The sequence below is a fragment of the Saccostrea cucullata genome, unplaced genomic scaffold (genome assembly GCF_032062105.1).
Source record: "Saccostrea cucullata isolate Sc308-1 unplaced genomic scaffold, CSIRO_AGI_Scuc_v1 ctg7815, whole genome shotgun sequence".
Lineage (NCBI taxonomy): Eukaryota > Metazoa > Mollusca > Bivalvia > Ostreida > Ostreidae > Saccostrea > Saccostrea cuccullata.
Genome location: NW_026927015.1, coordinates 1 through 15,910, shown reverse-complemented (window position 1 = coordinate 15,910; position 15,910 = coordinate 1). Strand labels below are relative to the sequence as shown.

General features: G+C 33.8%; 1 protein-coding gene across 1 annotated transcript; it reads right to left on the bottom strand.

Annotated features, from left to right (window-relative positions):
* Window positions 1–204: 204 nt before the first annotated feature.
* Window positions 205–15,787, bottom strand: LOC134273259 (uncharacterized). Its single transcript, XM_062755447.1, has 6 exons — window positions 15,712–15,787; window positions 14,793–15,058; window positions 13,588–13,884; window positions 12,526–13,026; window positions 660–782; window positions 205–527 (listed from the first exon to the last, which is right to left on the bottom strand). The coding sequence occupies exons 2-6, from the start codon at window positions 14,878–14,880 to the stop codon at window positions 325–327; spliced, it is 1,212 nt and encodes a 403-aa protein (XP_062611431.1). The 5' UTR covers window positions 14,881–15,058; window positions 15,712–15,787; the 3' UTR covers window positions 205–324.
* Window positions 15,788–15,910: the final 123 nt, after the last annotated feature.

The window sequence follows — 15,910 nt, the reverse complement described above, 5'->3', positions numbered from 1 at the left end:
CAGGACTTCATGTGACGTCCAGAGTAATTCTGAATAATAATTGAATTGCAGAGTTATCATGAGTTTCATCTGACAAGTTTTCCTAATTTTAAGTCTTGCGATCAAGAAAATTTTTTATATTTTCGTAATCTGCGGGAAAATGCTTGAGTTTCGTGATCTGCTAAATTTGAAAAACTGATCGTCATTTTCATTTATTTAGGAGTGTGTTTGTGTAAGTTGTTTTCTAAATGTTTCCTAAATCGCAAAAATGTAAATGCTTGAAGATTTTATGAGAATAAAACATAAAAAAGCCACACATAACGATTGGTTTAAAGTGGAAATATGTTAAATGTTGAGATCTTCGTATTGATCATCTTGATCTTGACTGTGTGTTAGAGTTTGAAACTCAGTGGTCTGTCCTGTGCTTATAACCTCAGAGTTTACAATATCGGAGTTAGCAATCCCTTCGTATTCATTGGACTGCTCTTCCGGTTCTTCCTTTTCGTCCATGTTAATATCTTGGTACTCCTTTTTCACAATAGCAACACCTGGTGATCAAATGGACGAAAGTTTTAACACTGATGAGTAAGAAATTATTCAATATTTTTTTTTATTTCAACATAAAATTAAAAAAAGCGTGTTTTTAAGAGTGTGTAAACCACTTTAAAGCAGTTACTCACTTTTATAACAACGGTGTTTATAAACAAAAATGATGGTCATCAGAAGAACAAATACACCAACAAGAGGTCCAACAATAATCCAAGCGTCGAGCTTAGTCACAGGTGAACTAAATGTACTCTGCCCTGTAAAGCAATAATTTTCCAAAGTTAAACACATTTATTATGTTCCCCAAACGGAGTTTGGGAACATATTGTTTTTACTATGTTTCTTATTATTATTAAGGTCTTCCGTCTCCGACCTTCTACTGATTCTGTTGTTTCTTTTCCACTATTATCATTATTATTCTTTTTTTTCTTACCGATTTTGTGCAGACGATTTCTCGAGAACGCCTCGACAGTTTTTCATGAAACTTTCAGCAATGATAGAAAGCTATTTGAACTTCATGCTTTTTTTTTTTATTTTGCCGTCGTCACTTCCGGTCGCGAGATATGGCCATTTTTCTGTTTTTAAAGTGTCATTTTGTCCGAGAGTGTTCTCGAAAACGGTTGGAGATTGATTCATGAAACTTTCAGGGATGATAGATTATGACTCCTAAATTTGAGAAGGATATATGGTTTTTGTTGCCGTCGCGTCCGTCGTCCACCGGAAGTAGTTTAAAAATATGCAAAATTTTATTTTTTTCTTTTTTAAATGTTTCTTATGTAGGCAAATAGAGTGTCTCGAGTAATATTATGTCCACCGGAAGTAATTTTTTCCAAACCGGAAGTAGTCCAGAAAATGAGCATTTTTTTTCGAAATTATCAGGGATGATTCCTTCACACTCAGAAAGGAGTTTAAGGTCATTTTTAGTACTTCCGGTCACACCGGAAGTGAATTATAAAGACCGGAAGTTGTTTGAAATTGATACTCTTAATTGTGTTCTCACTTATTTTGAATAATAGATCTGAACACTTTTCATTTAAAGTTGTTTTATAACCTTATCAAAAATCGAGCGGAAGACCTACTCGTTGCTCGCAACGAGATCTCATCTAGTTAAGGTCTTCCGTCTTCACGGAAGACCTTATAGTGATTGTATTGTTTCTTATTATTATTATTCTTTTTTTGACAAAATTTTGTGGACGGGATTTCTCGAAAACTATTCAGCGGTTTTCAACGAAACTTTCACAAAAAATGCGTCATTATATGAAGTTGTGCAGTCTATAATTTTTTTTGGAAATGTCGCTTCCGGTGCCAAGTTATGGACAATTTTCTGATTTTAAAATGCGATTTTGTCGCGCACTTTTATCGAAAATGGCTAAAGATATGAACTGGAGACTTATTGGAGACGATAGCTCATGAATTTCTGGTTTGCAGAATCACCTTTTTGTGCGTCGTCAATACTTCCGGTCGTTATGAGATGCAAATTTAAAAACTCGTATTTTTCTAACTTTTTTGTTTTTAAATATTTTTCATTTATATTTGGTATGCTAATAGAAATCTTTCTTATAATGTTCACTATATAATTTGTTTGAATATTGATAGATCTAAACTTCAGATATTAGCATTTAAAAAGCTGAAGCGAGTCCAAGATGGCGGCTGTCCCTGTCAACTCCGACATTTCCCAATAGGGGTTTTCGTAGTCAGCCGAGCGTTTGCTTGAACGAAAGTAACACAAGCAAAATGAAATGTAAAGGAATACTTGGATTGTCACGTCGTAGTTTCGTTGCAATTCTGTGTCAAACTATGTTCTTCTTAAACGTCATCTATAATTACATTTGACTGGTTCTCAAAGTAGAAAAAGAAAGACTAAATGTGCAAATGCAAATGAAATTCGATACCTAATACCTTCTGATTTGCAACACGTGAAAACAGATCTTTAATCATAGTTATAAGTAATAGTTTTTCTAGAAACAATGTCAATGAATATAGTAGGTATAGAAATTACAAACTGTTTTTCCAATGCACACTTGTGTCATTTTAAAAAAATAGAAAAGACAAAATAAGATAACTGTTTTTTTAAAAGATCGATAAATGGAGTTTATATTAACATTTTTGTCTCAAAGATCTGATTCAAGTTATTGAGCATAAATGGTATCCGATTCCTTGATTGTCTTCGGGCAACACATGTTTTTCGACAAAACATTTCAACCTTTTCATAAAAGCTTAACTAATCTGGATAGTTCATTTTGGGTATAAACAGAATATTTCAAAAAAGTTTAATTCAATAACTGTTTCATTGCTTTAGTGTTACTTGCTTATATACAATATGAAATTTGTAAAATGTGTTAAATATACTTTCTTCACCTTGATATTTTAGCTATAAGAACGTTCTTTTTTTCTTTCCATTGAAGCTTTCACACCTATTTAATGGAACATTCTCAACAAAAGGCGCGACGATTTACTCGAGGCGTTTGACGCAAAATTATGAATAGTGATTCGCCTTTCATAATTCTAAGACAGATGTACTGTTGCAGAAATATAATTATACAAATACATTTAGAGCTGTGGTCCCAATAGCGTCATAGTAAGCGCATTGGATTTTCACGCTGGCGATTCGGGTTTAATCCCCTTTGTTTCCATAAAAAGTTTGATCACTTTTTTCAGCTCGAGTTTGTGGGTTTTTTTTCAGAATCAGACGGAAGACCTCTCGTTGCTCGCAACGAGTTTCTTTTCTAGTTATTATTCTTTTTTCTTCTTATTTCTTCTCCGGTACTTTTTTGTCCGGAAGTGTTCTCAGAAACTGTTCACCAAACTAAGTTAAAACCTTTTTAGGGTTAATGGGTGTGTAGTGTAGGTGTGCGGAACGAAGGTCATTTTGCCCGCATACGCCTGCACGTGCGGGCGCGCGAAGTGAGTGAAATGAATGATATACTTAAAATGGCCATAACTTTTACATTTTTTGATGAAATGCTTTAAAACTCATTATATAAGTATATATCAATAGTGTAGATAATATGACATGGTCAAATTAGCACGAACTCACGCGCATGCACGTGTGCTGCGCTCTGATTGGCTGAAACATAAATCTCAATATCTCTTTTGTTTTTTGACTAAATGCTTTGAAATTTTAAACATAGTCATGAACTAGGATATTCTACAATATGATATAAAAAAAATTCAAAAAATCACGTGCATGCACGTGTGCTGCAATCTGATTGGCTGAAAATTTAAAAGGCTATATCTTATTTGTTTTTTTATGAAATGCTTTGAAATTTAAAAAACAGTCATACTTTAGAATACCCGGCAATATGATGTCAAAAAAATTTCAAGAAATCACGAGCATGCACGTGTGCTGCAATCTGATTGGCTGAAACTTTAAAAGGCTATATCTCCTTTGTTTTTTGATGAAATGCTTTGAAATTTAAAACATAATCATACTTTAGAATACCCTGCAATATGATTTCAAAATAAAATTCAAGAAATCAAGCGCATGCACGTGTGCTGCAATCTGATTGGCTGAAACTTTAAATGGCTACATCCCCTTTGTTTTTTTTTACGAAATGCTAAAAAAATTTAAAACATAGTTATACATTAGGATATTCTGCAATATGATATACAAAAAATTCAAGAAATCACGCGCATGCACGTGTTCTGCAATCTGATTGGCTGAAACTTGAAATGGCTATAACTCCCTTGTTTTTCAACCAAACAGGATTGGATTTAGAACGTAGATAAATATATGGGACTCCTACAAGAAGGTACGGTCATCATGCACGTGAACGCACGTGCGTGCATTTGGAAATAGTGAAATTAAAAATACACTTGAATGAGTGATTTTGAATAGTTATGGACTGAATGCTTTAATATATAGTATATCAAAATATAATGGTAGATAGTGTAGACAAGATGATATGGTCATAACGCGCATGCATTCAAATGCGCACGGGTGCAATGCTAAAATTTGAATAATTGGTATCTTTCTGGGAAAACGTTGTTAAAGTAAAAAATGCGCAGAATTTGTCGTATTTAATGAAGCTCACAGGGAATATGGCACCAAAAGGGAGTTGGGGAGCGTTTGGGGAACATCTGTAACGGTTCCCGTTACAATTAGCACTAGTTATGTTCCCCAAACGAAGTTGGGGAACATATTGTTTTTACTCGGTTTCTTATTATTATTATTAGGTCTTCCGTCTTCAGCGGAAGACCTTACTGTTATTCTTAGGTTTCTTTTCCACTATTTTTATTATTATTGTTTTTTTTTCTTACCGATTTTGTGCACGCGATTTCTTGGAAACGGCTCGATCGATTTTCATGAAACTTTCAGGACTGATAGAACATCAAGCAAATCTGATATATAATTTTTTGATTTGATGACGTCACTTCCGGTTTTGAGATCTTTGCGATTTAGTGATTTTCAGAGGGTCACTTTGTCCGGCAGTTTTCTCAAAAAGCACTTAACACAGAAGCATGAAATTTTCAGCGATGATAGAGCAGCATGTGCTGATGTGACATACACCAATCTTTTTCTCCGGAAGTGCAGCACGTCGGCGCTCGCTATGGCCCGAAAATAGTCCTACCAAGAATTTCAAAATTTTTAACACCTTTTCTACGATAACTTTTTACCTAGAAATATTTTGTTAAAACATGTAGAACAAAAGAAGTGTAGAATTGCACTATCTTTCAAATGATATCCAAGAAAAAGGACTGGCCCCTAAAATAAAGGATCCAGAGGGGCCAAAACGTTTTATCTGATATCTCAAAAAGTGTTGACAATTTGTTATGCATCATAGAAGGGAAGTTGTTCAAAATAATAAATAGCAGAGGCAGAGATCATTTAAAGTCGTTAAAATACCTTCACTTCCGGTCAGGCCGGAAGTAATTGTAAATGGCTCGTTTTTTGCACACATAACCGTAAATGTCTATCAATCTCGATATCATCTTCTTCAGAATTAGACGGAAGACTTATTTGTTGCTTTGCAACAAGCTCGTCTAGTTATTATTATTATTGTTTTTTTTTCTTACCGATTTTGTGCACGCGAGTTCTCGGAAACGGCTGGTTCGATTTTCATGAAACTTTCAGGACTGATAGAACATCAAACAAAGCTGATATATAATTTTTTGTTTTGATGACGTCACTTCCAGTTTGGAGATTTCCGCGATTTAGTAATTTTCAGAGTTGTCAGTTTGTCCGCGAGTTTTCTCAGAAACGGCTTAGGATAGGAACTTGAGTTTTTCAGCAATGATAGAGCAATATATGTAGATGTGACATACGTATTTCATTTTCACCGGAAGTGCTGCACGTCGGCGCGCCCTATGGCCAGAAAATAGACCTATCGCAAATTTCAAAATTTTTAACACTTTTTCTACGATATCTTTTTACCAGGAAATATTTTGTTAAAATATATAGAACAAAAGAAGTGTAGAATTTCAAGATCTTTCAAATGGTATCTCTAGAAAAGGGCTGGCCCCTAAAATAAGGGGCCTAGAGGGGCCAGAAGTTTTTCCTTTATATCTCAAAAAGTATTGAGAATTTGTAATACGTCAAAGAAGCAATTGAAAGTTGTTCAAAATGTCAAGCTAAATCTATTAGAGTCGTCAAAATACGTCCGTCGATGTCACTTCCGGCCAAACCGGAAGTAGTCGGAAAACGCGTTTTTTTTTTGCCGTTATTGACAAGTTTTTGGGTTACATATGTCTGGGAGCATAAAAAAAATTATTTTTCCGTCCGTCGTCGTCACTTCCGGTCAAACCGGGAGTAGCAAAAACTGGCTTATTTTTGCATTAATTAACATATGTTAAGAGTATTTAAACCATTTTTGGGCGTTATATCTCATTTCTTAAAAAAATGACAGTTACTTCCGATCAAACAGGACGGAAGACCTACTCGTTGCTTTGCAACGAGCTTTGCTCTAGTTATTATTATTATTCTTTTTTTTCTTATTTGTTCTCCGGTACTTTTTTGTCCGGAAGTGTTCTCAGAAACTATTCACCCAACTAAGTTAAAACCTTTTTAGGGTTAATAGGTGTGTAGTGTAGGTGGGCGGAACGAAGGTCATTTTGCGCGCATACGCGTGCACGTGCGTGCGCGTGGTATGAGTGAAATGACTGATATACTTAATATAGCTATAACTTTTACATTTTTTAATGAATTGATTTGAAACTCATTATATAATGATATATTAGTAGTGTAGATAATGTGACACTGTCAAATTAGCACGAACTCACGCGTATGCACGAGCACTTCGCTCTGATTGGCTGAAACAAAAATCTAAATATCTTTTCTGTTTTTTGACGAAATGCTTTGAAATTTAAAAGATAGGTATACTTTAGGATGTCCTACAATATGATGTATAACAATTGTCATGAAAGCACGCGCATGCACGTGCGCTGCAATCTGATTAGCTTAAACTTTAAACGGCTATAACTCCCTTGTTTTTACACCAAACAGGATAAGATTCAGAACATAGATAGACATTATGGACTCCTACAAAATGGTATGGTCATCATGCACATGCATGCACGTGCATGAACGTGCGCTTTGCTCTGATTGGCTGAAACAAAATTCTCAATATCTTCATTGTTTTTTGACGAAATGCTTTGAAATTTTAAACTTAGTCATGCATTACGATATCCTACAATATGATTTATAATATTTTCATGAAATCACGCGCATGCGCGTGCGCTGTAATCTGATTGGCTTAAACTTTAAATGGTTATAACTCTCTTGGTTTTCAACCAAACAGGATGGGATTTACAATATAAATAGACATAATGGACTCCTACAAGAAGGTATGGTCATCACGCACATTCCTGCACGTGCATGCACGTGAAATGAGTAAAATTAAAAATACGCTTGAATGAGTGTATTTGTTAATACTTTTGGATTATATGCTTTGATATTAAGTATATTAAAATATATAGATAGTGTAGACAAGATGATATGGTCATTACGCACATGCATTCACATGAGCACGCGTGCAGTGCTAAAATTTAAATATATTTTGTATTCTTCTGGGGAAACGTTGTTTACGTCTAAATTGTATAAAGTATGTCATTTAATAGAGCTTACAGGGCATATGGCATCAAAAGGGAGTTGGGGAGCGTTTGGGGAACATCTGTAACGGTCCCCGTTACAATTAGCCCTAGTTATTATGTTCCCCAAACGAAGTTGGGGAACATATTGTTTTTACTCTGTTTCTTATTATTATTATGTTCCCCAAACGGAGTTTGGGAACATATTGTTTTTACTCGGTTTCTTATTATTATTATTATTATTATTTTTTTTCTTATTTGTTCTCCGGTACTTTTTTGTCCGCGAGTGTTCTCAGAAACTGTTCACCCAACTGACCTAAAACCTTTTTAGGGTTAATAGGTGTGTAGTGTAGGTGTGCGGAACGAAGGTCATTTTGCGCGCATACGCCTGCACGTGCGTGCGCGTGAAATGAGTGAATTGACTGATATACTTAATATAGCTATAACTTTTATATTTTTTGATGAAATGCTTTGAAACTCATTACATAAGGATACATTAATAGTGTTAATAGTATGACACTGTCAAATTAGCACGAACTCACGCGCATGCACGTGCGCCTTGCTCTGATTGGCTGAAACAAAAATCTCAATATCTCTTTTGTTTTCCGACGAAATGCTTTGAAATTTTTAACATTGTCATGAATTAGGGTATCCTACAACATGATATGGAAAAAATTTCATGAAATAACGCGCATGCACGTGCGCTGCAATCTGATTGGCTGAAACTTTAAATGGCTATATCTCCTTTGTTTTTTGACGAAATGCTTTGAAATTTAAAACATAGTCATGCATCAAGACATCCTGCAATATGATATATAAAAAAATTCAAGAAATCACGCGCATGCACGTGTGCTGCAATCTGATTGGCTGAAACTTTAAATGGCTATATCTCCTGTGATTTTTGATGAAATGCTTTGAAATTTAAAACATAGTCATGCATCAAGACATCCTGCAATATGATATATAAAAAATTCAAGAAATCACGCGCATGCACGTGTGCTGCAATCTGATTGGCTGATACTTTAAATGGCTATATCTCCTTTGATTTTTGATGAAATGCTTTGAAATTTAAAACATAGTCATGCATTAGGATATTCTACAATATGATTTAGAAAAAAAATTCTTGAAATCACGTGGATGCACGTGTGCTGCAATCTGATTGGCTGAAACTTGAAATGGCTATAATTCCCTTGGTTTTCAACCAAACACGATGGGATTTAGAATATAGATAGATATAAGGGCCTCTAACAAGAAGGTATGGTCATCATGCACGTGCACGCACGTGCGTGCATTTGGAATGAGTGAAATTAAAAATACACTGGAATGAGTGATTTTTTAATACTTTTGGACTAAATGCTTTAATATTAAGTATATTTAAATATATAGAAAGTGTAGACAAGATTATATGATCATTATGCACTGCATTCACATGGGCACGCATGCAATGTTAAAATTTGAATATAATTGGTATCCTTTTGGTAAAACGTTGTAAAAGTAAAAAATGCACAGATGTTGTCTTATTTAATTAGGCTTACAGGGAATATGGCACCAAAAGGGAGTTGGGGAGCGTTTGGGGAACATCTGTAACGGTTCCCGTTACAATTAGCACTAGTTATTATTATTATTATTATTCTTTTTTCTTCTTATTTCTTCTCCGGTACTTTTTTGTCCGGAAGTGTTCTCAGAAACTGTTCACCAAACTAAGTTAAAACCTTTTTAGGGTTAGTAGGCATGTTGTGTAGATGTGCCGAACGAAAGTCATTTTGCACGCATTCGCATGCACGTGCGGGCGCGTGCAATGAGTAAACTGACTGATATATTTAATATGGTTGTAACTTTTACATTTTTTGATAAAATGTTTTGAAACTCATTATATAAAGATATATAAGTTATGTACATAAGATGACATGGTCAAATTTGCATGAACTCACGCGCATGCACGTGCGCTTTGCTCTGATTGGCTGAAACAGAAATCTTAATATCTTTTTTGTTTTATGATGAAATGCTTTGAAACGTATATCATAGACATGTATTAGGATGTACTACAATATGATATATAAAATTATTCATGAAATCACGCGCATGCACGTGCGCTGCAATCTCATTGGTTGAAACTTTAAATGACTATAACTCTCTTGGTTTTCAACCAAATAGCATGGGATTTAAAATATAGATAGACATAAAGGACTCCTACAGGATGGTATGATCACCATTCACATGCATGCACGTGCGTGCACGTGCGCTTTGCTCTGATTGGCTGAAACAAAAATCTCAATATATTTTCGTTTTTTACAAAATGCTTTTAAATTTAAAACATAGGCATACTTTAAGATGTCCTACAATATGATATATAATAATTGTCATGGAAACATGCGCATGCACGTGCGCTGCAATCTGATTGGCTTAAACTTTAAATGGCTATAACTCCCTTGTTTTTCAACCAAACAGGATGGGATTAAGAACATAGACAGACATAATGGACTCCTACAAGAAGGTATGGTCATCATGCACGTGCGTGCACATGCATACGAGTAAAATAGTGTAGACAAAATGATATCGTCATTACGCTCATGCAATCACATGCGCACGCCTGCATTGCTTAAATTTGAAATACTTGGTATACTTTTGGGAAAACGTTGTTGCCGTCTTTAATGCATAGATTTTGCCTTCTTTAATGAAACTTACAGGGAATGTGGCACAAGAAGGGAGTTGGGGAGCGTTTGGGGAACATCTGTAACGGTTCCCGTTACAATTAGCACTAGTTATTTTTCTTCTTCCTAGGTACTTTTTTGTCCGGGAGTGATCTTGTAAACTACACATCCGACTTAGGTAAAACCTTTTTAGGGTCAGTAGACATGTTATGTAGATTTGCGGAACGAAGGTCATTTTGCGCGCACGTGCTTGCAAGAGCGGGCACGTGCAACACTTGAAATGACCGATTTAATTGATATAGGCGTAACTTTTCAATTTTTTTATGAAATGCTTTGAAACTCATAATATAAGGATATATTAGTAGCATAGACAAAATGATATGGTCAAAATAGCAAGATCTCATGCGTATGCACGTGCGCTTCGCTCTGATTGGTTGAAACTAAAGTCTCAATATCTTTCTTGTTTTTTGTTGAAATCCTTTGAAATTTTGAACATAGCCATACATTAGGATTTCCTACAACATGATATATAGCAATTATCACGAAAACACGTGCATGCACGTGCGCTGCAATCTGATTGGCTTAAACTTTAAATAGCTATAACTCCCTTGATTTTCAACCAAACAGAATGGGATTTGGAACATAGATACATGTAGATATAATGAACCTCTACAAGAAGATATGGTCAACATGCACATACATACACGTCCGTGTACGTCTGTTGCAATCTCATTGGCTGAAACTTTAAACAGCTATAACTCCCTTGGTTTTCATGTTTCCTTGTTGATGCAGCAGGTTGCAGAGAATTCTTTCTTCTAACGTCAGTTGCCTCATCTTCTCAATTTTTATTTTTATTTTTGCCCATCATATGTAATTTTTCGTGTTATAAGAGGTTACTGGTTATCAAAGTTCTTTATTTTCAAGTTTATTTTTCTTTTAAATACTCAAAGTAGGCAAGTAAAAGTCTGAGATTATTATGATACAAATATCATTTAATAATGTTGAGAATGAGTTTCACAAAATATATGGTGTTAATTGATTAATTTTTGTCTAAAAATTTAATTTCTCATTGGATTCTTTTGTTACAGTACTCAATATAGGTTATCTCTCTTTATAAAAGACAATTACAAATATTTTTTTTAGACTTTTAGCTTTTTTCATTTAAAAATAGTGAAAAAATAACAGTGGATACTTATTTATGGAGGGTAGTGTAGATATAATGAACCTCTACAAGAAGATATGGTTAACATGCACATGCATACACGTCCGTGTACGTCTGTTGCAATCTCATTGGCTGAAACTTTAAACAGCTATAACTCCCTTGGTTTTCAACCAAACGGGGTGGGATTTAGAACATAGATAGATGTAATGGACTTCTACAAGAAGGTATGGTCACCATGCTCGTGTATGCACGTGCGTGCACGTGAAATGAGTAAAATCAAAAATACACTTGAATGAGCGTATTTTTTAATACTTTTGGATTAAATACTTTAATATTTAGTATATCAAAATATATAGATTGTGTAGACAATATGATATGGCCATTACGCACATGCATTTACACGCGCACGGATGCAATGCTAAAATTTGAATGAACTTGGTACACTTCTGGATAAACGTTGTTAAAATCTCAAATGCATAGAGATTGTCTTATTTAATGAAGCTTACAGGGGATATGGCACCAAAAGGGAGTTGGGGAGCGTTTGGGGAACATCTGTAACGGTCCCCTTTACAATTAGCACTAGTTAACTCTAAAATTTGAAGATCACATACAACTTCTCGATGATAAAAGTCTCATTTGTAGTAGGTTTAGCATATAGATATCTCTCTCTGAGGAATGGACAGAAGAGTTCAAAGTGTTTTTGAAGCTTTCCTGAATAGGTAAAGCAGAATTTCTTTCAAATCTTTAAAGAAAGGTTAGATGACATTATATAAATGTATATGTATAAATCAAGAAAAAGTAAATTATTGAATTAATGAATTAAATATTACTAGGATATCGTTTATAAAGAAAGTGATTTCCTAAACGTAGTACACAGTGAGCATTTTAAACATTTTTTCTACACTTAACAACCATAAACGCCAATGCCAATAGAGAATCTGCCATTAATTCGTACATGTTTAATCTAAACACTCCTTTTCATGCCAGTTTAAAAAAATGATGAATTTAAACTGTGCAAGTAACTAAATATACTAAATAACTTTAAAAATAACCTTTTCAAATATTCATTTGATTGTAACTCAGGCTAAAATTTGACTTTGTTATTATTTTTAGCTTCTTTAGGAAATAACTAAGTTTTTATTATATTAAATTAAAATTAACCTTTTAGGTGAATAGTTGTTATTTCAAATTCATCTCCATATAAGGTATAGTTTCCAAGAAAGCTCTTATTATAGATTGGGATTGTACCGGACACCCAATGTCGGAAGACTTGATTTCTTTGAGTGACTGTAGAAACGATACAGGGATTTGGAAATACTCCATACCATTTGATAAGCTTTGGTTTTGGGTTCGCAATGATATGTATCTTAATCGATAAAAGAACATTTACAGGGACTTTTGTCTCTTCAGTTGAACAAACATTCGATCTGCCTATACATATGAATATGTTTGTATCGAAACAATGAACCTTTTCAAAAGTATGATTAAACCAATGATCGTCCTGTTTCCCAAGAATCATGTTCCCCTTTCCTCTGTAGATCGTTACTGTAGGGATAGTATTCCCATCCACATGACATGACATCTGGAGAAGTGTGCCCTCTTGTATATCAGAAACGTTTCTTTTTAGAAAACCATTTATATAAATCATAGGTTCGGACAAATCTGGAAAATAAAGAATGAAGGCAGATTATTACAATGTAAATTATTTAACTTAGCTGTTTTTCGAATTCGAAACACGATATGCAGAAAATATCTTGCAGATATCTGGGATTTGAAAAATCAAAATTGAGAATAAAATATTTGGTACGATCCTGACCACATTCTTTGAAGAAATACTATGTAAAAAAATAGCGATGTAAAATATTCTCTGGACCATGAACAATGCTGCTAGAATACAACACCTCCATTTCGGAAATGTTTGCATGAACATAACCAAACGTTTAAACTATTTGTGATAACTACACAAATTTTGTTTTCATAAAAGTAAATTCGTTTTTTATTTAACTGATTGTCTTCTAGATATCGATATTCCGATACAAAATTTCAACTTATATGCCCTATTATTTATGTCTGGCAAAGATACAACAGGCCTTGCTAGGAAGACGTTTAAAGTTCGTATTTTTTCTTTTAACTCACACAAAACATGAAATTTTTTTTATTGTATATTGTTTCCTAAAATTTTCCATGGAATGAACGTTTAAAATGTTTGCGAGGTGTACATACGTTGAATTTCCATGTTTATAATCAGTGCTTCCTCTTTGTTTTCACGACCTTTAGTCACACATTTTAATTCTGCCACTTCCTCTCTGTCTATCTGACGTTTCAATAATGTCACAGATTTATAACCTAAGTGTGTTGCATTCACCAGCCGACCATTCCACTTTGTATACTTCCACTGAACACTGCATGGAGGATTACAGTCAACAGCACAAGTATAGGGACCGATTGTATTCCCATCACATATAGTTATTTTATCTCTTATTGGTGGAGAAATCTTTAGGTCTTCTTTGCTAGGGCCATCTGTTAACATTCATCAGCGCAAAGATCAGTGTATATGTAGTTTTTTGTTTATTTCTTGATTCGGGAGACATTAAATTTGTTCATAATAAAAATGATGATTTAAAACAACATTTTTGTCTTTTAGATTATAAAAAGATATTTTTACTGTCTTTGACCAGTAAGAGAGCCTTTCATTACACTTATTAAAATGTTTACCACATATAAGTAATAACATATGTTTCTTCAATATAAAAAAGAACTATATGCGGTATATTGCATATATTTGCCCCAACAAAAGTCAAATTTTGAAAACTTCCTGAAATGTGCTGAATTCAATAAATTGTATGGGAAATATAAATTAACAGAAAATATTATAGGTCAAAGCAGTGTATTCACAATTTTTCTTTTTATGACGTCACAAACTAGTCCGATTTTATATCCTTTTTCAGAAAGAGGACAAAATGGACAACATTTAATCAATTTTAGCTTTAAAATTTATAGAGCGCAAGTTTCTTCAGGAACAAAATTGACATATTTCATTCTACACATAATATCAAAATATTGATCCTGAACACACATGCGCTTGGTGACTTTTACTCAAAATATCGACGAAATATGTACATTCTTCTGTAAAATTCATAAAAAACTGAAATTTACGTCATGTTTGTGACGTTATTACGTACATATGGCGTCATTACTTATGAAAATATTCAGTGCTTTGAAGTCAGCATATACTCCCCTGTTTAAGAACTTAATTGAATATATTATCCATCAAAGTTTGATTTGGGGGGCAAATATTGGTTATTACCGAATAAAGTTCTTTGTTGAAACATTTACCTTTATCATATATTATAAATAGAATTACTTTCGAACAAATATTTTTGAGTAACTTTACCAATCATCATAAAGGACAATGAATTGATACTTACAAGAAGGATTAACTTGAACCTGGTCACTTCTAACAGAGGAGGGTATTTGACATGAGTATTTGTTGTACTTTAGAGCCTTCTGTACCATAAACCTGTATGACTCGATACATTTTTGAGTAAAGTGTCGTTGACATACCACTTGTACAATGAAGCAAACACTTCTGCGTAAGTATCATAATCAGAATTTTGTCTTGAACAGGTAAACTTGGAGTAGGTATTCACCTTTGGTTCCAGATCACCGGTAATAAAAGGTTTTGCTGGGTTTTCTGTAATGGATTAAAGTAAATTATTTGTTCATTTTTCTTTTGAAAATTGAGATGAATTAGGGGTTTATTTTCAATTGAAAATCTAAAACAGTGAAATGGCCTTTTATATCAGTATTTAACAACGGGCGAGATAAAGTGGATTTTGTCATTTTTTTATTCTGAGACCGCTGTCTGCTGTTGAGCAAAATCTTTTGTTGTTGCACAAAATTTAATGAAAATGCAAAGATTACAACCAGTGATCGATCTTAAAAATCTGTGAATAGGGCATAAAGACGGATTCCCAAAAATACCAGAGTTGGGCTCAGATATATGTTTTCAATACAACGTTGCTAAGCTTTTGACATCTCAAACCCTCAACTATGACGTCATGTAATCAATCACAATGTTAAAAAAGACAAAGACACAGGGGAAATCAAATAAATTGTAATGAACAGAAAATTCAATGTTTGATAATCAATATACTCAGTGTATGATATTTATGTTACTCATGAGAGATCTTTTTATATTTTTACTCGTATTTAGTAATTTTGAGTAAATATAAAAATCCTATCCCACTCGTAAAATAAATGTCATACCCAACTACAAAACACAACATTCTCTATAAAAAAAAATGACTTATTATGCATGGTACGTTGCCAAAAAAGTCCCCTCACCTATTACTTTGAGGATTGCTTCCTTAAGCATGACACCTTCACTATTCTCAGACAAACACTGGTAAACTCCAGAGTCAGTATTATGAACATTGAAAACAGTCAAAACTTTCTTATAGTCCTTTAAGGTGTATTTCTCTGGAATAGATTTAAGAATTAAGAATATGTACGTATCATCTAATGTTTTTTATAACATTGACTG

What these genes read in the sequence shown, in the direction of transcription:
- LOC134273259 (XM_062755447.1), bottom strand. Translation starts at nt 14,880, where the DNA reads ATGGTACAGAAGGCTCTAAAGTACAACAAATACTCATGTCAAATACCC. An exon ending in TATAAACATGGAAATTCAAC is followed by an intron (nt 13,027 to 13,587) that starts GTATGTACACCT and finishes TTTATTTTCCAG; the next exon opens with ATTTGTCCGAACCTATGATT. An exon ending in AACAACTATTCACCTAAAAG is followed by an intron (nt 783 to 12,525) that starts GTTAATTTTAAT and finishes ATTGCTTTACAG; the next exon opens with GGCAGAGTACATTTAGTTCA.